The sequence below is a fragment of the Mastomys coucha genome, unplaced genomic scaffold (assembly GCF_008632895.1).
Source record: "Mastomys coucha isolate ucsf_1 unplaced genomic scaffold, UCSF_Mcou_1 pScaffold3, whole genome shotgun sequence".
Lineage (NCBI taxonomy): Eukaryota > Metazoa > Chordata > Mammalia > Rodentia > Muridae > Mastomys > Mastomys coucha.
Genome location: NW_022196909.1, coordinates 27,528,531 through 27,549,851, shown reverse-complemented (window position 1 = coordinate 27,549,851; position 21,321 = coordinate 27,528,531). Strand labels below are relative to the sequence as shown.

Sequence of the window (21,321 nt, the reverse complement as noted above, 5' to 3'; positions counted from 1 at the left end):
TGTAGACCAGGCTGGCCTCGAACTCAGAAATCCACCTGCCTCTGCCTCCCAAGTGCTGGGACTAAAGTTTCTGATTTTCTAAAAGGGGTTCCTTAGCCTGGTTTTCCTAATGGCTCTGACCACCTGAGCAGCTTGCAGCTCCTACCCTTTCCAGGACCCCCACTTCACCCTGAGACAGGCACGTGCCAGTTATGGTATCATTTGCTGTTCTCCCCTCTGTGTCCGAGACTACAGATTGAGGGTTTTTTTTTTTATTAATTTATTATATATAAATACACTGTAGCTGTCTTCAGATACTTCCTTCTCTCTCCGGCCCCACTCTCTCAGCTCTGCTCGCTCCGCTCCAACCCAAAGATATATTTATTAATTATATGTAAGCACACTGTAGCTGTCTTCAGACACACCAGAAGAGGGCATCAGATCTCATTAGGGATGGTTGTGAGCCACCATGTGGTTGCTGGGATTTGAACTCAGGGGCCTTTGGAAGAGCAGTCCGTGCTCTTAGCTGCTGAGCCGTCTCTCCAGCCCCACAGATTGGGTTTTTAAGCCTGAACATTGTCCCACACTTGTCTCTGAAGTTTTTTCCAAACATCAGGTTAGAGTCTACATTCTCATATATCTCATTTTTTTCTTATTGCCATTTAAAATACTCAGACCAGGGAGGGTATCAGCCAGGGAAGGAGACATTAAGTGAATGGAAGGATGAGGATACAAAGCAGCTTTACTGAGGCATACAATTTCTCTTGCTTCAGGTACAGTATATATCTTTTTAAATTTTTTTTAGAGCTTTACAAACACTCAGCTCATTCTACTTTTAAAATCTTTTCACAATCCCTAAAGAGCCCCAAAAGGTGTGCCCATCTGCAACCATCCTTTAGCAGGTGCATGTGGGGGTGCTTCCCTGGAATGCTTTTGGACTCAGCATCAGAGTCTGGCTTTTTTAGCAGATACTTACCACCAAGGGTCAGCTAAGGACCATGGCTCATCGCAGCCATGAGCGAATGAGTGAATGGTGTCGGTGGCTGGAGACATGGCCCAGCCCTTAAGAGCCTGGAGATGATCCGAGTTCCATTCCCAGCATTCACGCTGGGTGGCTCACACTCCCTGTAACTCCAGTTTCAAGGGGGGATGTGATGCCCTATTCTGGATTCCATAGCTACCTGTCCTCACATATATGCATACCCACCCCCATAACTAAGAGAGAAATTTAAAGAACAGTTTTCGTGTCAGATGGAGAGGAATGAGGGAATGTAGAGAAAGCATTAAGAAGCACTCTGATGGTTAGTATGATTGCTTGACTGCTTGATTGATATTTTTAAATTTATAAGGTTAGCTCACTCCCTCTTCCCAGGTATGCTTTGGTAGCATTGATGCATTTTCACAAGGGATAGCTTCACAGCTGACAACACTCATAGAGGCACACCGTCATGGTCTGAGGTGTGTGGGCTCCACACATGGGCCTCCCCTGTGAGCCTCACTGCCCATGAGCTCAGGCTTGCCAGAGCCAGCTGGGGCAGAGGGAAAGCCCTCTCCTGCGTACCTTTCTCAGTACCTGGGGTAGCTGAGTTCCCCTCGGTTTACCCAGCCCCTTTTCCTCTTTGAATGTTCTCTCTGGTCCTCTCTCCAGGAACAGGCACCAACGCATGTTACATGGAGGACATGAGCAACATCGACCTTGTGGAAGGGGACGAGGGAAGGATGTGTATCAACACGGAGTGGGGGGCCTTCGGGGACGATGGGGCTTTGGAGGACATCCGCACCGAGTTTGACAGAGAGCTGGACCTGGGCTCACTCAATCCCGGGAAGCAGCTGTGAGTGTTCCTTTGTTAGTACCTGGCAGTCTCGGTCACTCAGACTCTCTCTGTACCCCGGAAGGTCCGTCCCCGCAGGGAGTCTGTCCTCCTAGGTCCTAACCACAGTTCTCACGCAGTCCATAGTTCTGGGGTGTGCGTGCGCATCCAAGGCTCGCATCGATCAGGCTGCGAACCAAATGCTATGCTTCTGCTGTCTTGGAGTATGTAGGTGAGTGGGCACAGAGGAAAGCCAGGCCCAGAAAGCGCAGGACTCTGCCCAGGACTTCCTGGGTGTGCTTCCTTGGGGGCTCCCCAGGCCCCGGACATCCTCAGCGGCCTCATCTCACAACAGCCACTGTGTCCGATGTTCGGCCACGCCCCTTTTGAGCTTCTGCCCTGGCCTGAGGAAGAGCTCTAACTCCTGCTGCAGCTCTTTGCTTCTTCCAGGCTCACTACACTACACTGATGTGCTGCGGTCTGCACCCTTTGCAGCTCATCGCATTTGCCCTGGCTGGGTCTGGACCCCGCACATCCCTCTTTCCCTGTAACTGTGAGCTGTTACAAGCCAAGGCAGCGAGGCTCATGGGATTATGGTTTTCATTTATCTCTGCTTCACTCGAAAGAATTCCCACTTAAATCAAATCTGAACTTTACGTGCTTGCCTTCTGTGTCTTCATGGTTTAAGATGATTACTTTTGAAAAAAAATGATTTTTATTTGTGTGTGTATATGTACACATGTGTACACGTGTGTACACGTGCATCCGTGCAGGTGCCCACAGAGGCCAGAAGATGGCACTGGACTCACCCTCTCCTTGTGAGCTATGTGATGTGGGTGCTGGGAACTAAATTCAGGTCCTTTGGAAGAGCAACACATGCTCTTAACCGCTGAGCCATCTCTCCAGCCCCAATGGTCTAAGAGTTTTTTTATATTCAATGTATAAGTCTAGTTAAGAGCAGATAGTTCTGGAAACTGCATCTTCCTATATTTGAAGACTAAGAATTATATTATTGTTCAGCCTAGGAAACCATTAGTCTGGTGTAGAGGCTCAGAGGCGATGGCCACCTCCTGAGGTCTTCCATCCATGTCATGGTGGGCCTTCTCTGGGTTCTCCAAGCTTCATATTAGCCTTCCGTTACTGTAACAGGTGCCTAAAGCTGGTCAGCTTCTGAAGGTTCACCTGGCTCACAGTTTGGGAAGTTCCTCAATCTACATGCTCTAAGAGCAGAAGTGTGACATTCGGTTCACAGCCTTATGACCAGCTGGCTCCATTGCTTTTGGGCCTGTGGCCAGGCAACATGTTATGGTGGATGTATGTGGTGCAGGAAACCATTTACCTCATGGGTAGGTGTGACACAGAGAGAGGGCTGGGGTCCCACTTCCCTCTCCAAGAATATGTCCCTAACAGTGGGTGAAATTTTGTGGGGCCCACCTCATAAAGGTGCCAGCACCTTCTGAATATAGGCTAAGGAGCAGGCCTTTGGCAAATCGGCCTTCAGTGAACACTCCAGACTGAAATCTTAGCACCAGGTTCTCTGAGAGAGAAGCTCAATGTGGAGGTTAGAAGCACCGAGTCTTTACTCTGGTGTCCCATGATGGCCGAGTGAGCTTAGGAAAATAGAAATCTGAAACACCGTGGCTCCTCGTAGCCAAAATAGGAATGGCTCCCCCATGCAATGGCTCTTGGCAACTCACACTGACCCCTTTCATCCCGTCGCAGGTTCGAGAAGATGATCAGCGGGCTGTACATGGGGGAGCTGGTCAGGCTCATCTTGCTGAAGATGGCCAAAGTTGGTCTCCTGTTTGGGGGCGCAAAGTCCTCCGCTCTCTACACAAAGGGCAAGATCGAAACACAGCACGTGGCTGCCATGGAGATGTAAGCTGCTGGGGTGTCCTTCTTACCTCTGTGGAGGGCTGGGGTGTCTTGCTTTGCCTCTGTGGAGGGCTGGGACTTCCCTTGCTGTCCTGACTCTGTGGAGGGCTGGGGTTGGTAGCCACAGTGCTGTGTATACATGTGATGGTGCAACAGTAGGGACCGGACTTTCCTCCCTCACAGCGAGTTTCAGTCCTGGGCTTAGCTTCAGACAAGCTAGAAGTCTCTGCTGTGGCTCAGTGTCACGCCCTTTTGGGTCACTAGCCAGGGACTGCACTGTCAGAAAGCCACCTACTTGCCATGATCTCCTGCCTTGGATGGTGACTAGTAATAATTTGGAGGGTGTGTGTGTGTGTGTGTGTGTGTGTGTGTGTGTGTAACAGATCCCTTGGAAAATTCGAGTCAAGTCCTGGATACTTATCCCAAATTACACATTCTCATATAGTTTTGCTGACGACATGGTGGCACTCTTGTACACTGTATGGAGCAGAGTCCCCGAGCCCTGCTGTAGAACACGAGTCTTTTTCCATGAGCTCCTGGCATGGCTGCCTTCAGATCTGCTGACTTGAGTCTTGAAACCCAAAGCCCCACAATGGTGTGATGAAGGAGCTTAGCTCAGTCAGGCCAGAGACCTGCTTCCCAGGAGTGGGATCCCCTAGCCCTGCCCTGAGCTTTGCAGTCAGTCTAACGTGCAGAGTCCATCCATGTCTGCACCAGCTTGGCAGGGCTGAACCCTGAGCGGCAGTAGAACGTGAGATGCTTAAAGGCGTGGGCTCTAGAATTTAACTGCTGGAGTCCAAGCCGCAGCTCCAGGACTGAGGAGCCTTGTGAGCGGAGACAAGCCACTCACTCTCTGCTTCAGCCCACTCACCTGCACCTTCTTCTAAGAAGTCCTCCCCTCAGGATTCTCGTGAGGAGCAGAGGAGATAACTTGCACATGCGCACCAGAGCCTTAGCAGGTATCTTGATGTGCGGTGGCACGTGGTAGCGGCTCTATTCAGTGCTGATGCGGTCTTTGGCTATACTGTGTTCTCATGAGATAGAGCACACGACCCCGAGATCAAACGTCCCGGGGGGCGGGAATACCCACAGCATGGGGAAGTGTGGGCCTTTCACTCTTTGTCCCCTGGTTTAGGAGTAAAGAAGGCCTGGCCAACACGCGAGAGATCCTGGTGGATTTGGGCCTGGAGCCCTCTGAGTCGGACTGCATCGCTGTCCAGCACGTATGCACCCTCGTTTCTTTCCGCTCCGCCAATCTCTGCGCGGCTGCTCTGGCAGCCATCCTGACTCGTCTCCGCGAGAACAAGAAGCTGACCCGGCTCCGCACCACAGTGGGCATGGATGGAACCCTCTACAAAACACACCCTCAGTAAGTGCCACCCGCCAACCTGTATCCCGATGCTGAGTCACCCCTGGAGCCGAGCCCTGGTGCTCCCTCAGGTCTGTGTCATGTATCTGTGCAGTTGGAATCAGCTCCCTCGCACTAGTTCTAAGATTTCAAGGGAGGCCTGAGCGGAGTCTGCATTTACACAGCTGGCCAGGTGCTTTGGGGAAATCACTCGTAGAGAGACAGGCCGTTAGCTGAAGGTGGTGGTGCAGACCAGTAATTACAGAACTCAGAGGGGCTGACCACCAGCAGGTTCTCGATTGTGGATGGAGGGCAGAGCAACGGAGCTTTACACTGTACAGAGGCAGGAGGAATGCAAGCATGAGGTCAGTCTGGGCTATGCAACAAGACCTATCTAAAAAAAATCTGTTAAAGCTATTGCCTAATTAGAAAGACCTCATATCTATCTATCTATCTATCTATCTATCTATCTATCTATCTATCTACCTACCTATCTATCTATCCACCTACCTATCTATCCATCTATCCGGTCACCAGATCCTGCTAGGAAGACATGGGAAATGAAAATTCCTCAGGAAGATTCAGAGTGAAAGACTCATTAGCTAACAGAGGCTGCACTGGAAGCCTGGAGCGTATACCCTAGGAAGGGGCTGAGAGAGCAAATCCTTCCCCACAGACAGAAGCGACATCCACCATCACTTTGTTCCTTCATGCCCTCTGGGCTGAAACATCCACCCTTCCCTTAGCTTCTAAAGTGTCCTTTTGACTGTTCTAGTTTGTCCTAATCCATCCTCACATTGTCCAACAAGCAGGGTCCCCCGGGACCCACCGCCCACTAGCCCTGTGTCCGTTCCCATTGGCCAGACCCAGGTGAAAAAGCTGCTCACTATCTGACTGCCTCCTCTACCTCCAGGTACCCCAAACGCCTACACAAGGTGGTGAGGAGACTGGTCCCAAACTGTGATGTCCGCTTCCTTCTGTCAGAGAGTGGAAGCTCCAAGGGGGCTGCCATGGTGACCGCAGTGGCCTCTCGGGTGCAGGCCCAGCGCAAGCAGATCGACAAGGTGCTGGATTTGTTCCAGTTGACCCGAGAGCAACTCCTGGGTGTGCGGGACAAGATGCGGGTTGAACTAGAGTACGGGCTGAAGAAAAAGACCCATGCTCTCGCTACCGTGAAGATGCTGCCCACCTATGTCTATGGGATGCCTGATGGCACAGGTGTGTTGGTGGGTTGGCACCTGCTCTCTAGGGGTGTACAGGGCTCCTGTCTACACTCTGCAAATGCAATGATGTTAGAGCCTTGGATGATGAGAGGGGCAGTTGGAAGAGTCTGCATGACTCTTGGTTAAACTGTGCACAGGTGCCTGTATCTGTGTGTGTCTGTTTGTGTGTGTGTCTGTTTATGTGTCTCTGTGTGTGGTGTGTGTCTGTGTGTGTGTGTGTGTCTGTGTGTGTGTGTGTCTGTTTGTGTGTGTGTCTGTGTGTCTCAGTGTCTATTTGTGTGTGTATATGTGTGTGTGTGTCTCTGTGTATGTCTGTGTGTGTGTGCGTTTCTCTGTGTGTCTCTCTGTGCACATGGTTGAATGTGGCTGTGTGTATAAGTGTATGTGTTTCTGTATGTATATATATGTGTATCTGTCTATGTGTGTCTGTATACGAATGTGTATATGTGTGTGTGTGGATAAGTGTATATATATCTTTCTGTGTGGCCTCTCTGTGTGACTTTGTGTGCATGAATGTATGTGTGTGTATGTGTGGGTGTGTCTCTGTGTGTATGAGGGTGTTTGTGTTTCAGTGTGTGTGTATGTCTGTGTGTATGAGTATATGTGTTTGTGTTTCAGTGTGTGTGTATGTCTGTGTGTATGTGTGTATATGAGTGTATGTGTCTGTGTGTGTATAGGAGTGTATATGTGTGTATGTTTGTGTCTGTGTGTGTCTCTATGTGTATATAAGTGTATGAGTATGTGTCTGTGCCTGTGTGTGTATATATGTATGTATATATGTATATATGCATGTGTCTGTATGTGCTTGTGTGTCTCTGTGTGTATGTGTATGTCTATGTATGTTTATGTGTGTGTCTGTGTGTATATGTGTGGGTGACAACAGGAATAGACCTCCTGCTGTGAGCCAGCAGAAGTCCCTATGCTGCCCCGACCCTCCCTCTGAACACTTGGGCTTCTGGGGACCTTCAGGACTCCCTCTGGCTGGCACTCTTCTGGGGTTTGGGTTACAGCCTTGCTCCTTCGTGTTTCAGCCCTGACTTTTCCACCTCTTGACCCTACTGTTCTCTCTACTCAGCTGAGTGGAAACCACTGAGCAGCAGAGTCGGTTCTCTGCAGCCGTCTGACCTCTGTGACCCTCCGGAGCTTCTGCATGCCACACCGTACACGCGGAGGGCAGAGGACAGTATGTGGGGACTGGCTCTCTCCTTCCACTTTGTGGGACCTGAGGCTCAAACTCAGGTTGTTAGGCTCGGAGGTGACTGTCACAGTGGGTGCACTGAGCCATCTTGCTGGCCTGTGCTCAGGCCTCCCAGTTTGCTTTGAGTTCTGTCATTTCATCCCACAAACCACGGCCTGTTTCCTGACAGTGGAATATTGCCATTCCATGGATGTCACAGTCTTTTCTCCTCCTCCTCCTCTTCTCTCTCTTCCTCCTCCTCCTCCTCTTCTTCCTCCTCTTCCTCCTCCTCCTCCTCCTCCTCTTCCTCCTCCTCTTCTTCCTCCTCTTCCTCCTCCTCCTCCTCCTCCTCTTCCTCCTCCTCCTCTTCCTCCTCATCCTCTTCCTCCTTCCCATGTCCCTCAAATCTCCCTGAAGCTGCAGGCTAGGCTCTGTTCTAGGCCCAGCAGTAGAGCAGAGTCCCTGTACTTAGGAACGGATCTTAGACAGGTGGGCAAACGGTAAAAGTGTAAATGACACATGATGCGAGGAAAGAACAGGCGCTAAGAAGAAAAACAGAGACGGCTGGAAGATGTCTTTGGCAAGTTTGAGAAACAGAAAGAGCAGTATGGTCAGAAGCAAGTGGGTGAATGCAGGGCACTGAGAGACGCTGTGTAGACCAGGCTCTGATGCCGAGGGGTAGGGGTGGGGAGGGAGGCCCTGCAGTTAGCGGTGGACCTGTGGGGTTCCATGATGCACCGCTTGAGTTGCTTTCCTAGCCAGAGGATGTGGGGACCAGGGAAGAGGGACCAGGAGCTGGCTTATACCGGGCCCATGAGGTGGCTCAAAGTATAAAGCTGTTTCCCCGAGTATGCCCAGCAACCTGAGTTCCACCCCAGGAGTGCATGTGGGGGTGGAAGGAGAGGACCAATCACAGAGTTGTCCTCTGACCGCCGATTATGTGCAGTGGCGTATGTGCCCTCCTACACATTACCACGACCATGCGTGCACCCGATAAAAGAACAGGCTCGTGCTTATGGCGACGGGTTCCCCTGAACTGTTTCAACAAGATAGAAATGCTTTTCGGAGTCCCTGGCACTCAGGCTAGCTGGCCAGGACTCACCACTTAAGGCCCTCTGAGTGCCAGGCTCTGCGCATCATGTCCTATACCAGACGCTTGGGACCCATCGGTCAGCGGGTAAGAGCACTGACTGCTCTTCCGAAGGTCCTGAGTTCGGATCCCAGCAACCACATGGTGGCTCACAATGACCCATAATGAAATCTGACGCCCTCTTCTGGTGCATCTGAAGACAGCTACAGTGAATTACGCCAGAGCGAGCAGGGCCGGAGCGAGTAGGGCGGGCAGAGGTCCTGAGTTCAATTCCCAGCAGCCACACATATGATGGCTCACGGCCATCTGTACAGCTACAGTGCATTCATACACATAAAATAAATAAAATAAATCTTAAAAAAAAAAAAAGCTGGAAGAACCTTGAAGGTTCATCTTCCTCTCTCTGTAGACATAGAAAGAGGCCCAGGATGAAAGCTGGTTCTCAGGAGCAATGGGCGGTGCTTGGGTCTTGGGGAAACGAGGGCTAAGATGCTCTGGCCTAAGACAGGTTCAAGGCACTTGCCGGGACCTGAAGATTCTTCAGTGTAGAAGGCCGGGAGCAGAGGTTCCCCTTCTTCTGGGCTTGGCCCTCTATTCTTCCAGGTGCCCAACAGGGGTCCCTGCTCAGCATTTGTGGGTGGGATGCAGCCTCCACTCTCTCTTCCACAGAGAAAGGAAAGTTCCTTGCCCTGGATTTGGGGGGAACCAACTTCCGCGTCCTCCTGGTGAAGATCAGGCGGAGGTCGGTGCGAATGTACAACAAGATCTTCGCCATCCCTCTGGAGATAATGCAGGGCACTGGCGAGGAGGTGAGTGTTAGGGCTGGGGGTGGGGTGGGGTGGGGGGTGGGATAGGGTGGGGGGTGGGGTAGGCGCCGCCCCATTCAGTGCACACCTTGCATGAGGGCTGCTCTCTCTCCCACCCCACCCCCGCCCCCGCAGCTCTTTGACCACATCGTGCAGTGCATTGCTGACTTCCTGGACTATATGGGCCTCAAGGGTGCCCAGCTGCCTTTAGGCTTCACCTTCTCCTTCCCCTGCAGACAAACGTGCATCGACAAGGTAAGAAGACCCTGCCAGGCACACAGCCAGTCTGGAGGCCGCCCTCCCCCAGAGGTCATTTCGAGGCTCCTCTGTGTCTGTGCTCACATTGGGTTTTGTTTCTGAGACAGGGTCTCCTGTATCCCAGGCAGGCCTGGAATTGCTGATGTAGCCAAGGATCACCATGACTTTCTGATCTTCCTGCTTCTACCTTCTGTGTCTTGGGGTAGCAGGCCTGCGCCATCATGCACATGGTGCTGAGGATCGGACCCGGTGTAGGATGTACACTAGGCAAGGACTTTACTGACTGAGCCATGGAGCACCATATGGTGTAGAGGGAATTAACCATTTAAAGGCTTTTCTATTTACCTAATTTCTTTTTTTTATTAGATGTTTTCTTTATTTACAATATCTCCTTTCCCAGGTTCCCCTCCAATAAAATAAAATAAAATAAGAAAAAAAAAACCCAAAACTAAAACAATCCCCTATTCCCTTCCCCCTCCCCCTGCTCACCACCCCACCCTCTCCCACTTCCTGGCCCTGGCATTCCCCTACACTGGGGCATAGAACCTTCACAGGACCAAGGGCCTCTCCTCCCACTGATGAACGACTAGGCCATCCTCTACTATACATATGCTGCTGGAGCCATGAGTCCCACCATGTGTACCCTTTGGTTGGTGGTTTAGTCCCTGGGAGCTCTGAGAGTACTAGTTAGTTCATATTGTTGTTCGTCCTAAGGGGCTGCAAACCCTTCAGCTCCTTGGGTCCTTTCTCTAGCTCCTTCATTGGGGACCCTGTACTCTGTCCAATGGATGGCTGTGGGCCTCTACTTCTGTATTAGTCGGGTACTGTCAGAGCCTCTCAGGAGACAGCTATATCAGGCTCCTGTCATCCAGCACTTGCTAACATCCACAATAGTGTCTAGATTTGATGACTGAATATGGGTAGGATTCCCAGTTGGAGCAGTCTCTTATTTACCTAATTTCATTTCCCCTTATTTTGAAATTCACAAAGAGTTAATTCCTTGGCATCTTCAGGAGGATTGGGTGCAGGGCTCTCCCCATGGGTACCACAATCTATGTTGCTCGAGTTCGTCCTACAGAACAGCACAGTGTCTGCACAGACCCTGTGCGCATCCTCCTGAATACAGGAAGCTATCTCTAGATCACTTCCCACAGTGTAAATGCCAAGCCAGACATCAGGAAAGGTGGATGAGGGCCTGGGTACATTGGGACAGCTGCTGGTTCTTTTTCTGAGTACTTTTAAATTATTTTGTTTGCTTGTTTTCGAGTCTCTGCCTGCATGTGTATCTGCCGCACATGTGTGCAGTGCCTGTGGAGGCCAGAAGAAGGCATTAGATCCCTGGAACTGGAGTTGCAAGGTAGTTGTGAGCCACCATATTGGTACTGAGAACAAAACCCAGGTCTTCTATAAGAGCAGCCAATGCTCCTAACCGCTGAGCCATCTCTCCAGTCCATCTCCAGTCGGTTGGATGTGGCTTAGTATCCACAAAGGGACAAATGTGACACTATTAGAAAAGAGAGATGCAGTCATTTTGTGGAGGGGTTTGAGAAGGTAATGGCCAGCGAAGGCCAATTAGAACTGGGCGATACTTTTTATGTGCTCTGAACAGCACCCGTGATCAGGGAGATGCCAAAGTTGTAGGGTTTTTATTGATAAATGAAAGCTCACCCATGTAACCTAAGAAATGCGTTTCTCAAGCTGTTCTGGTGGCACATGCTTCTAACACACCGGCATTTGCGAGATAGAGACAGGAGAATCAAGAGTTGAAGGCCACCTTTGGCTGTGTAGGGAGTTGAGCGTCAGCCTGGGTTACATGATACCCTGCCCTTCCCCAGTAATGAAGAGGAGGAGGAGGAGGAGGAAGAGGAGGAGGAGGGAGAGGAGGAAGAGGAGGAGGAGGAGGAAGTGGAGGAAGAGGAGGAGGAGGAGGAGGAAGTGGAGGAAGAGGAGGAGGAAGAGGAGGAGGAAGTGTTGTGATCATAAAAAGAGAAAGAACTATAAGAATATGTTCTGGCGAGGTGTAGGGGAAGGGGGTGCCTCAGTAGGCTCATGCCGAAGCATCCCTTCCACCTGAGGGACCAGACACACACTGGTATAATTTAGAATAGAGTTTATTTAGGGCATGGGGAGGGGAGTTAAGAGCGTAGCAGAGGCAGAGAAAGGCAGAGAAAGGCAGAGAGAAGGAGAGAGTAGAGAAGTAGAGGCCAGCCATGACCACGTGGAGAGAGTGGGGAAGGGAATGGGGAGAGAGGGGAAACAAAGGGACAAGAGACAAGGGAGAGAAGCAGGAATAAGAGAGAGAGGAGGGGGCAAGCAACCCCTTTTATAGGGCCAGGCCTACCTGGCTGTTGCCAGGTAACTGTGGGGAGGAGCATACCTGGCTGCTGCCAGTTATCTGTGGGGGTGGAGTTTATACAGAATACCAACAAAAAGAGGAGGAGGAGGAGGAGGAAGAGAAAGAGGAGGAGGAAGAGGAGGAGGAAGAGGAAGATGAGGAGGAAGAGGAAGAGGAGGAAGAGGAAGAAGAGAGGAGGAGGAGAGGAGGAGGAGGAGGAAGAGGAGGAGGAAGAGGAGGAAGAGGAGAAGAGGAGGAGAGGAGGAAGAGGGGAGGAGGAAGAGGAGGGAGAGGAGGAAGAGGAGGAAGAGGAGGAGGAAGAGGAAGAGGAGGAGGAAGAGGAAGAAGAGAGGAGGAGGAAGAGGAGGAAGAGGAGGAAGAGGAGGAGGAGGAGGAAAGAAAGAGGAGGAGGAGGAGGAGAGGAGGAAGAGGAGGAAAAGGAGAAGGAGGAAAGAAAGAAGAGGAGGAGAAGGAGGAGGAAGAGGAGGAGAAGGAGGAGGAGGAGGAGGAGGAGGAAGAGGAAAGAAAGAGGAGGAAGAGGAGGAGGAGGAGGAGGAAGAGGAGGAAGAGGAGGAGGAAGAGGAGGAGGAGGAGGAGGAAGAGAAGGAGGAGGAAGAGGAGGAGGAAGAGAAGGAGGAGGAAGAGGAGGAGGAGGAAGAGGAGGAGGAGGAGGAGGAGGGGATACCCACAGCATCCACAGTGCTACTTCTGTGCCAGACACTGCTTCGTACTTTTCATGAGCTTTACCCAGCTCCAGGTTGGGGGAAGGACCAGACAACCACAGACCCTGATGAGAATTATCAGGCTTCTCATTTATTGGTCGTGTGACCTTGGGTACCTTCTTTAACCTCTCTGTGGTTTGGTTTCCTCCTTTTTAATAAATGAGGCTAGGGGCTGGTGAAATGAGTCTGCAGTTCATAGCATTTATTGTTTCTGAAAAGGACTCAGGTTCAGTTCCCAGCATGGTGGCTCACGATCATCTGGAATTCCAGTCCCAGGGTATGTGACACCCTCTTCTGAATTGACGACTACTGGAGAGATAGTTCAGAGGTTAAGAACACTGGCTGCTCTTCCAGAGGACCTGGGTTCGCTCTCCAGTACCCACGTGGCAGTTACAATATGTAATCTCAGTTCCAGGAGATCCAATGCCCTCACATAGGCATACATGCAAGCAAAATGCCAGTGAACGTAAACTGAAATTGATGCCTGCACACATGTGGTATGCATAAACTCACATAGGCACATGCAGGTGCGTCCATGCATGTGTGTGTGTGTGTGTGTCTACATGTATGCACACACACAAGCACACATTCACTCAGGTTTAAAAAATAATTCTTTATAAAATGAGGGTAGAATATTTGCTTACTTTGTAGGTGTGTCTGTGGGTTTCCAAATTTTTGTGCAGCTATATGTGGCTATTTTACTTAGTGACAGGATATAGCGGATCCACATTACTGACCTAGGAGGCTCTTCACACAGTGTGTGACTAAGCAAGGAAAACGAATGGTGGTAATTTACACAAAGTATAAATGTGTTTATTTCAAAGTACAAGTAGGGAAAGAAAAAGGGTTTAGAGGGATTCTCCTTGAATTACTCTCCAGGGGACAGGGAGCCTCAGGGGGCTTTATTTTTATTTATTTATTTATTTATTTATTTATTTATTTATTTATTTATTTATTTTCTTGAGACAGGGTTTCTCTGTATAGCCCTGGCTGTTCTGGAACTTACTCTGTAGACCAGGCTGGCCTCGAACTCAGAAATCCGCCTGCCTGCCTCTGCCTCCCAAGTGCTGGGATTAAAGGCATGCACCACCACTGCCTGGCGAGTCTGACATTTTCTAATACAACCTCTTGAGAACACCTCCATCTGTCGTGGGCTGTATTAGCAGTGGGATGCTCTGACCCCAGACTTTGAATCTGTGTAGCAGCGACAGGAACACGCCTGAGTCTTGGAGACCATGCAGAGCTGCGGAGAGCCCATCTGGCAGGAGCCATGCTGGGATAGTGGAAGCAGAAGCAGGCCAAGGACATACACGGTCTACCAGTGACCAGACTCTAAACCTTGTGCTTACTGGGTCTGAGGTGCTCTGTCATTCCGAGAACAGCTGCCCATGTGAAGTGCTCCCCTTCTCTGTTTCAGGGGACTCTAGTAGGGTGGACCAAAGGCTTCAAGGCCACCGACTGTGAAGGGGAGGACGTGGTGGACATGCTCAGAGAAGCCATCAAGAGGAGAAATGTAGGCTATGGTGGGGAGGCTCATGTTGGACCTGTCCTCTCCCCCTGCCCTGCTATGATTTACCCAGGCCACGGGACTCAGGCCTCCATCTACCTTGGCCTGAGGCGCCCCTCACACATTCTGCTTCCTTTGCAGGAGTTTGACCTGGATATAGTTGCCATCGTGAATGACACGGTGGGGACCATGATGACCTGTGGCTATGAGGACCCCAGGTGTGAGATTGGCTTGATTGCAGGTATGTAGTCAGGCATGGTGCCTCCAGACAGTGGCCCGGTCCCCTCGGACTCTCCTGTGGTCCCTGCTCTGTTGCCAGGATGCGTTTCAGTCTGGGGACCTAGGTCAGCTCATTCCTATGCTTGCTCCCACCAAGGCTGTGTGCCAAGACCAAGGCTGTGTGCCAAGGCCATTCTTTTCATTGAGGAAAGAGAAGATACACTAAGAATGAGGTTTTTTCCTTTTATTTTTTCCCCTTCTTCACGTTTTGGACATTTCCACAGATGTATATTGTAGTTCCAGTTTTCTGTTTCTTCCCTTGTGGTGTCCAGCCACCGAACAGGGAAGGATGGAGCAGAACCAAGTTCTGAGGTCCACATCTTCCCTCGGTGTGTCTGGGCTCCAGTACACACCAGGCGGGAGAGAATGAAGCCAAGACCAAAACGTGCTGCTCAGCAGGACCTGGCTCTGGCAGGGAATGCTGGGGAGGGAGGAGGTTTCCTCTGGAGATCTCACGTACGTTCAGTGAATTCAAAGAGACAGCCTGTGCACATACAGTTTATCCAGGGTGAACCAAAGATTATACAGTTTAATAGAGGGGGTGAGAATCTCCAGGGTGGGCAAAGGATATTGGCTGAAGGCTAAGGGACTGAGATGCCTCATGAGTCTGGGGAGGGATTCCAGGGGTCTCAGGTACAGGACTATGTGGCATTCCTCAGGTAGTCTGTGTAGGCGCTGGGATCCCCCAGAGAAGAGGAAGCCCCCCTGACAAAAGGAGTCCTTCATTTTGCACTGAGCTCAGGGCTGTGCAGTAATGACGATGATAGGCAAGAGGGACGTGATGATAATGGTAATGAGGATGGCGATGCTGCTGCTGTGGAGGATGCGAATGCAGGGGATGCTGAGGCTGGGGATGATGATGATGACTGATGATGATAGGAAGGATGGCGATGCTGCTACTGCTTATAGTGATGGCAATGATGACCCTGACGATGATGGGCTTGATGGGGTGATAGGGAATATGATGGTGATGGTGATGATGATAGAGATGCTGCTGCTGCTGCTGGCAAGAGTCATTCATCGGCTACTTGACGGGTAGAGAGAACACACAAATGGTTTCCTTTTTAGCAACTCCATATGGAACTTGTTCAAGACCGGCCAGCTGAATAGGAAGCTGGAATCCCACCCAACTCTCTTTTGGACCTCAGACCCCAACTTACTTATGGCATTCATCAGCCTGTCTTAGACCTAGTGTCATCTTAGAAGACTGAAGCCCCCTTCGTGATTCCTTCCAGGGACAGGAAGCAACGTGTGCTACATGGAAGAAATGAGGAACATTGAGCTAGTGGATGGGGACGAAGGCCGGATGTGCATCAACACGGAGTGGGGCGGGTTTGGTGACAACGGCTGCCTCGATGACATCCGCACCCAGTATGACAGGGAGGTGGATGAAGGCTCCCTGAATGCCGGCAAGCAGAGGTAAGAAGGCCAGGTGGTGTGTGTCATGTGTGAAGGGAACATGTAGACGTGATCCCGTGGAGGGGGTGTGCCATGCATGAAGGGATTACATGTAGATGTGATCCTGTGGGGGTGTGTGTGTGCCATGTGTGAAGGAATTACATGTAGATGTGATCCTGTGTGTGTGTGTGTGTGTGTGTGTCATGTGTAAAGAGATCCCATGTAGATGTAGTCCCATGGGGGGGGTGTCATGTGTGAAGGGATCATGTAGATGTGATCCCATGAGGAGGGGTGTGTCATGTGTGAAGGGATTGCATGTAGATGTGATCCCGTGGTCTGTTCTTCAACCCCTTTCCTTCCAAGTAATGATGGGGCATTTCTATGCCTGCTCTATCCCCCTCTAGCTCCCAAGTAAATGACACAGAGGGAGACCTAATCAATTTATTACCAAGCTGCATGCTGGGCAGATGCTCATCTGTTCTAACCCTTCCTGGCTGGTTACTTCCCAGCCTTGTGGTCTTTTACTCCGAGTCTTCCCTGGCTTGCTCTGTTCTCTGTGTGTCCTCATGGTGACTCACATCATGATCTCATGGTGATCCTCCTGGTCCATCTCCTCCTCTTCCTCCTCATGGTTACTCTCTCAGCGAGACCTCATGGCAAATCTTCCTGTTCTCTTTCTCTTCTTCCTCCTTCTCTCTTCCCTTTTGGCTTGGAACCTCCAGACTGGGGTCAGAAGTCCCGCCCTGTGCTCTCCTACCCAGCTATAGAGTGAATAAGCTCTTTATTAATCAATCGGAGGTGACGGAAAAGAAGTTTTACACATCACTGAGACAGGAGATGCTCAGGCCAATGCCATTGTCACCACGACCACCAGCTCTCTGGGCATAGCCATCAGCATCTGAATGCACAGCGCGCAACACTGTGCCCCAGCAGAAGCCAGTTCGCCAAACCCAGGGAGCAGGTCTGTTCTGTGGTGTCAACCTGACAGCTTTGTCTGTGTTTACCACATCTCTGTGCCAGATGCCAGAACACGGAATAAAAGAAGGCCACCTTGCTGTTTCTGACAGGAGAGGGAGGGGGGTGCCTTTTCTAATGACCACAAAGTACTTTGAAGGCTCATGGGCCCTGGAAGCCAGCCAGAAGCTGTTAGAATATCTACTTGCAGAGTGCCCGGGTACCCACAGAGCAGGGGTGTGGTGACCTAGCGGGCCGTAACGTGGGTTTTTACTAGGTCCCATTTAGAGGTCAAGGCCCTTAGCCTTTTAAAGTCAGTGAATGCTAAGGGGTGGGAAAGCAGTCCCCAGGACAGATGGAAAGGCTGACCTCGACATAGTATCATCACCTCTTATCGTGGGCTACAGCTTTTGTGAGGTACGCTGCAATTACTAACTACTGAAAAGGCAGAGAATAACTAATGGCTTCTAGACGCCTTACAGGAGGCTTCCACCTGCATTCCGACGCTCACTGGAAGAGAGGGCTAGATGGAAGTGAAGCTGGTGTATGAGGCCCCAGGAGTGTGTCTGGGCCCTTGCCCTGAAACAGGGTTAGGAAAGTTTTCTGCAAATGGCCAGAGAGTGTTTTAGATCTTGTGAGATGTGTCCCAGTTAAGCTTGGGCTTATAATATATAAACAGCCGGGAGGTGGTGGTGTACGCCTTTAATCCCAGTACTTGGGAGGCAGAGGCAGGCCGATCTCTGAGTTCGAGGCCAGCCTGGTCTACAGAGTGAGTTCCAGGACAGCCAGGGCTATACAGAGAAACCCTGTCTAGAAAAACCAAATGTATATATACACACATACAGAGGGGAAGCGGAGATTTATCACAATGGCAGACAAGCAAGTAGAGGTTGAGCACCTCAGAAATGTGCTAAAATCGGCTTTAAGGACAGGTTGGGGACTGCTGAGCTGAGAACATTGACTTGGCAGAGGCTTGGACCAGGACCGGATGGTACTGGTGGTCCCTCTCCCTCTTTGGCAATCTTCATTCCTGGCTGGCAGGGGAGCTATTGTAACCTAGGTGAGCCGGTTGTTCTAAAACAAAGGGCCCCCAGGCTGAGGCTGTGTCTCAGTCTGGAGTTCTGGAGTAGTGTGCACAAAGCCTGGGCTCAGTTCTCTTTCCTGCTTGAGAAAGGGCGTGACGACCTCATCTGGGAATGCCAGCTGAGCGATGCATGGCTTCTCCCAGGAAGTTTCCGGGTCTTAGTTCTGTGCCTGTCTGCTGCAGCTCATATTTCTGGACCGAGAGTGGCATGGAGTGGGACTGGAATTTTGAATGAAATGAGAACGTGCTGGCTTGGGGGAGGGGAGAGGTTTTAAATCATAGATATGAGGGGAGAACAATCAGAAACATCTGGAAGAGTCCAGAGCAGGGAAAGTAGTAGACAAGACATGGCCAGCAGAGTGAACCAGGCCGGGAGAGGAGAGAGTGCGTGGCCAAAATGGCCGGGTTCTGTGGGAATGAGAAGCTGGGGAAGGGGAAGTCCGTGGGCTGGAGAGGTTTAGGGGAAGGGGCCTGGTGAGCAGAGCTGAGACAGGCCAGGAGACCAGCACATGCTTTTGTATACGAGTAGGCACCACGGTTAGCCATTGGGCCCGAGTTTCCTTTGGACCCAACAGTATTTTCCTGCTGGTTCTTCGAACAGCTGTGGGTGTGAGGCCGGCTCACATTCAGATGACAGTGAACTTGCATTTCCATTCACCTTAGGCTGGCAGGAGTCTAGCTCCCCAGCACAGCACAGAGGCAGCGGGATTGTACTCCTGTGCACCGAGCCTTCCCAGTGCTGGCTTCTTCCCAAGCCCCTTTCTCCCTTGGGGCATATCCCTCATGGGGCACGGTGGAAAGGGGGAAAGGGGTTAACATTGTTTTAGCTCTTCTTGAGTGTGATCACTAGAGGACAGATGTCTTCAAAGGCGAAGTTGATGTCCTGGTGTCTAAGGCAAAACCAGAACCCAAGTGGAGGAGATGCTTAGCAGCTCAGACAGGTGGCACGAGGTGGGGAAGAGAGTTGGCGCTGGGGCCAGGCAAGTGGTGACCCTGCCTCCTTAGAATCCTGCTTTGTTCTCAGTTTGCAGTGGAAGCTTACAGTAGAGGCGCATGCCACAAGATGGGATGCAGGAAGCGGGACTTGGATCCCACGTGGCTCTGAGGTCTACCCCTCTCACTGCACCCTGTTCTCTGTATTGTTTCTTTGACAACCACAGAGCGAGCCTCCCAGCCCACTGTGAACCATGAACCTCAGGTGCCAGTGGCTTGCTTTCCACACCCAGACGGGCGTCCTCAGAGAGCACTTTTCTGCCCTCACCGACCCGTCTTTTCCCCTCTTCCCCAAACAGATATGAGAAAATGACCAGTGGGATGTACCTGGGGGAGATTGTGAGGCGGATTCTGATCGACCTCACCCGGCAGGGGCTCCTCTTCCGAGGGCAGATTTCAGAGCGACTCCGGACCAGGGGTATCTTTGAAACCAAATTCCTGTCCCAGATTGAAAGGTGATGTATGACCAAACTTACTTGCTTCTTGTAGGATGCTGGGGGCGGGGGGGAGATGGCTGTCATTCCCCACAAGGGGTGGGAAGATTTGAGACTGAAAAATGAAAGCAAGACTGGGGATGTGGCTCAGTGGGTAGGGTGCTCGCCTAACACGTGGGAAGCCCTGGGTTCGATCCCCAGCATTTTCGTAAAGCAAGTGTGCTGGTTCGCACCTGTTATCTCAGGACTTAGGAAGTGGGGGCAGGAGGACCAAGATCAGTGTTGACTACATGGCTAGTTTGAAGCCATCCTGGAGTACGTGAAACCCTGGAGAGAGAAACAGAGAGAGTGGGTAGGAAGGCACCAGTAGCTGTGGAGTCTGCTCACGGCCACTCGCTTACAGCCACTCCACTGTCCATCCACAGGCGTCTGATTCCAGCTCAGAGGACAGTATCCTGCCTGGGGATAGATTAGTCCCAGGTCACTTAATTGAAAGGACTGGGTTCTCTACCAAGGTTCCAGAAGGATAGCGCAGGGATTAATTTAGGCTAAAAGTTATCCCTCCTCTATTTTGAAAAGATGTTGTACCTGTGACAAAGAAATATCTGGAAAAGGAAATCAATCATACGCTTATTGCCAAACACAGCTACTTTGAGTTTTGGGTTATTTTGTCCCCTCTTGAGTTCTTTAATGTATGTAAGCTTAGTTCATAACACGCCATCGCATTGCATGTAATTTACATGTTATTGATTCAGTGTTTAGTCATCAAAATTTTCACTTGCAATGCTAGGCTGTTTGTTTGTTTTTAGACAGGGTCTGATAGAGCCCAGGTGGCCTCAAGGTTGCAATGTAACAGAGGCCTGCCTCTGCCTCCCAAGTGCTGGGGTCCCAGTGTTTGCACCATGCCTTCTGGGGTCCCAGTGTGTGCATGGTGCCTGCTGGGGTCCCAGTGTGTGCACCATGCCTGCTGGGGTCCCAGTGTGTGCACGGTGCCTGCTGGGGTCCCAGTGTGTGCACGGTGCCTGCTGGGGTCCCAGTGTGTGCACGGTGCCTGCTGGGGTCCCAGTGTGTGCACCATGCCTGCTGGGGTCCCAGTGTTTGCACCATGCCTGCTGGGGTCCCAGTGTGTGCATGGTGCCTGCTGGGGTCCCAGTGTGTGCACGGTGCCTGCTGAGGTCCCAGTGTTTGCACCATGCCTGGCTTCTGTTTCTTGTTTTACGATTCCTTATGGAGGATTTTAAACCTCGGAACAGCAGTGAAACAGGCCCAGTGTCCCATCGCTGCTCCTCGCCAAACTGTGTTTGTCCCACACTCCCACGGCTTTGGCCTCTGGCGAGGTTAATCTGAACCTGGAGCCCACACCTTATGTCAGCTCACTTATAAATATTTCAAGACGCAACTCTGAAGTAGGAGCGCTTTAAAAAAAAAATCATAACCAACTACCGTTTTCATACCCCAAACAGCTAATGTTAACCCTAATGTCAGAAACACTTTCTTTGAGCTGTTTCTTGAACTTCCAGACAAATAGGAACACGGCAGCGCCGTTGTTTGGGATGCGTTAGTAGGCAAACAGGGCCCTTCTGTTTGATTGGCGTGTCTAAAGTACGCTTTACTCTAGGGACGTCCTCTCGCTTGTTTTCCCTACCTGCACAGTTGCCGAGGAAACTGTATTTCATCTTTTGCCTTGCCTGTATTCCAGGCTTGGATGCTTATGACAGCATTCGGTTTGCTTTGTCTCTCAGATCTTCTGGAAATCTTACATGCACCCTCCATCCCCGATCAGATTCAGTGTCGAATTTCCATTTGTCTGTCCTTTCTCTATATTGTCACGCCTTACTGATGCTTAAGGCGGCAATCTCGTGTTGCCGGCGCGAGTCAGTTAGAAGATTTCTTGAAAGCAAGCTTTCCGTTATCAGCTTGCTAGTGTAAATGATCATTTTGAAAGACTGCATAAAACTTCCCTGTTACTATACTATAATTTACTAAATTCTCCCCTTGGTATGCAATGCCAAGGTTATAATTTGTGATTTTTTTTGTTATTCTAGGAA

The 21,321-nt window shown here is 50.8% G+C and overlaps 1 protein-coding gene and 1 non-coding gene across 2 annotated transcripts in view; both read left to right on the top strand.

Moving 5' to 3' along the window:
- Hkdc1 (hexokinase domain containing 1) overlaps window positions 1–21,321 on the top strand; it is a 43,792-nt gene that overhangs the window by 16,542 nt on the left and 5,929 nt on the right. Inside the window, exons 7-16 of the mRNA XM_031347086.1 lie at window positions 1,628–1,811; window positions 3,513–3,668; window positions 4,801–5,034; window positions 5,927–6,231; window positions 9,173–9,312; window positions 9,445–9,564; window positions 14,042–14,137; window positions 14,273–14,372; window positions 15,646–15,829; window positions 19,139–19,294. Of these exons, the coding sequence (XP_031202946.1) occupies window positions 1,628–1,811; window positions 3,513–3,668; window positions 4,801–5,034; window positions 5,927–6,231; window positions 9,173–9,312; window positions 9,445–9,564; window positions 14,042–14,137; window positions 14,273–14,372; window positions 15,646–15,829; window positions 19,139–19,294 (1,675 nt within the window). The remainder of the gene's footprint in view (window positions 1–1,627; window positions 1,812–3,512; window positions 3,669–4,800; window positions 5,035–5,926; window positions 6,232–9,172; window positions 9,313–9,444; window positions 9,565–14,041; window positions 14,138–14,272; window positions 14,373–15,645; window positions 15,830–19,138; window positions 19,295–21,321) is intronic.
- Trnav-aac lies at window positions 19,410–19,482 on the top strand. Its single transcript has one exon. It is a non-coding gene; the product is annotated as a tRNA-Val (tRNA).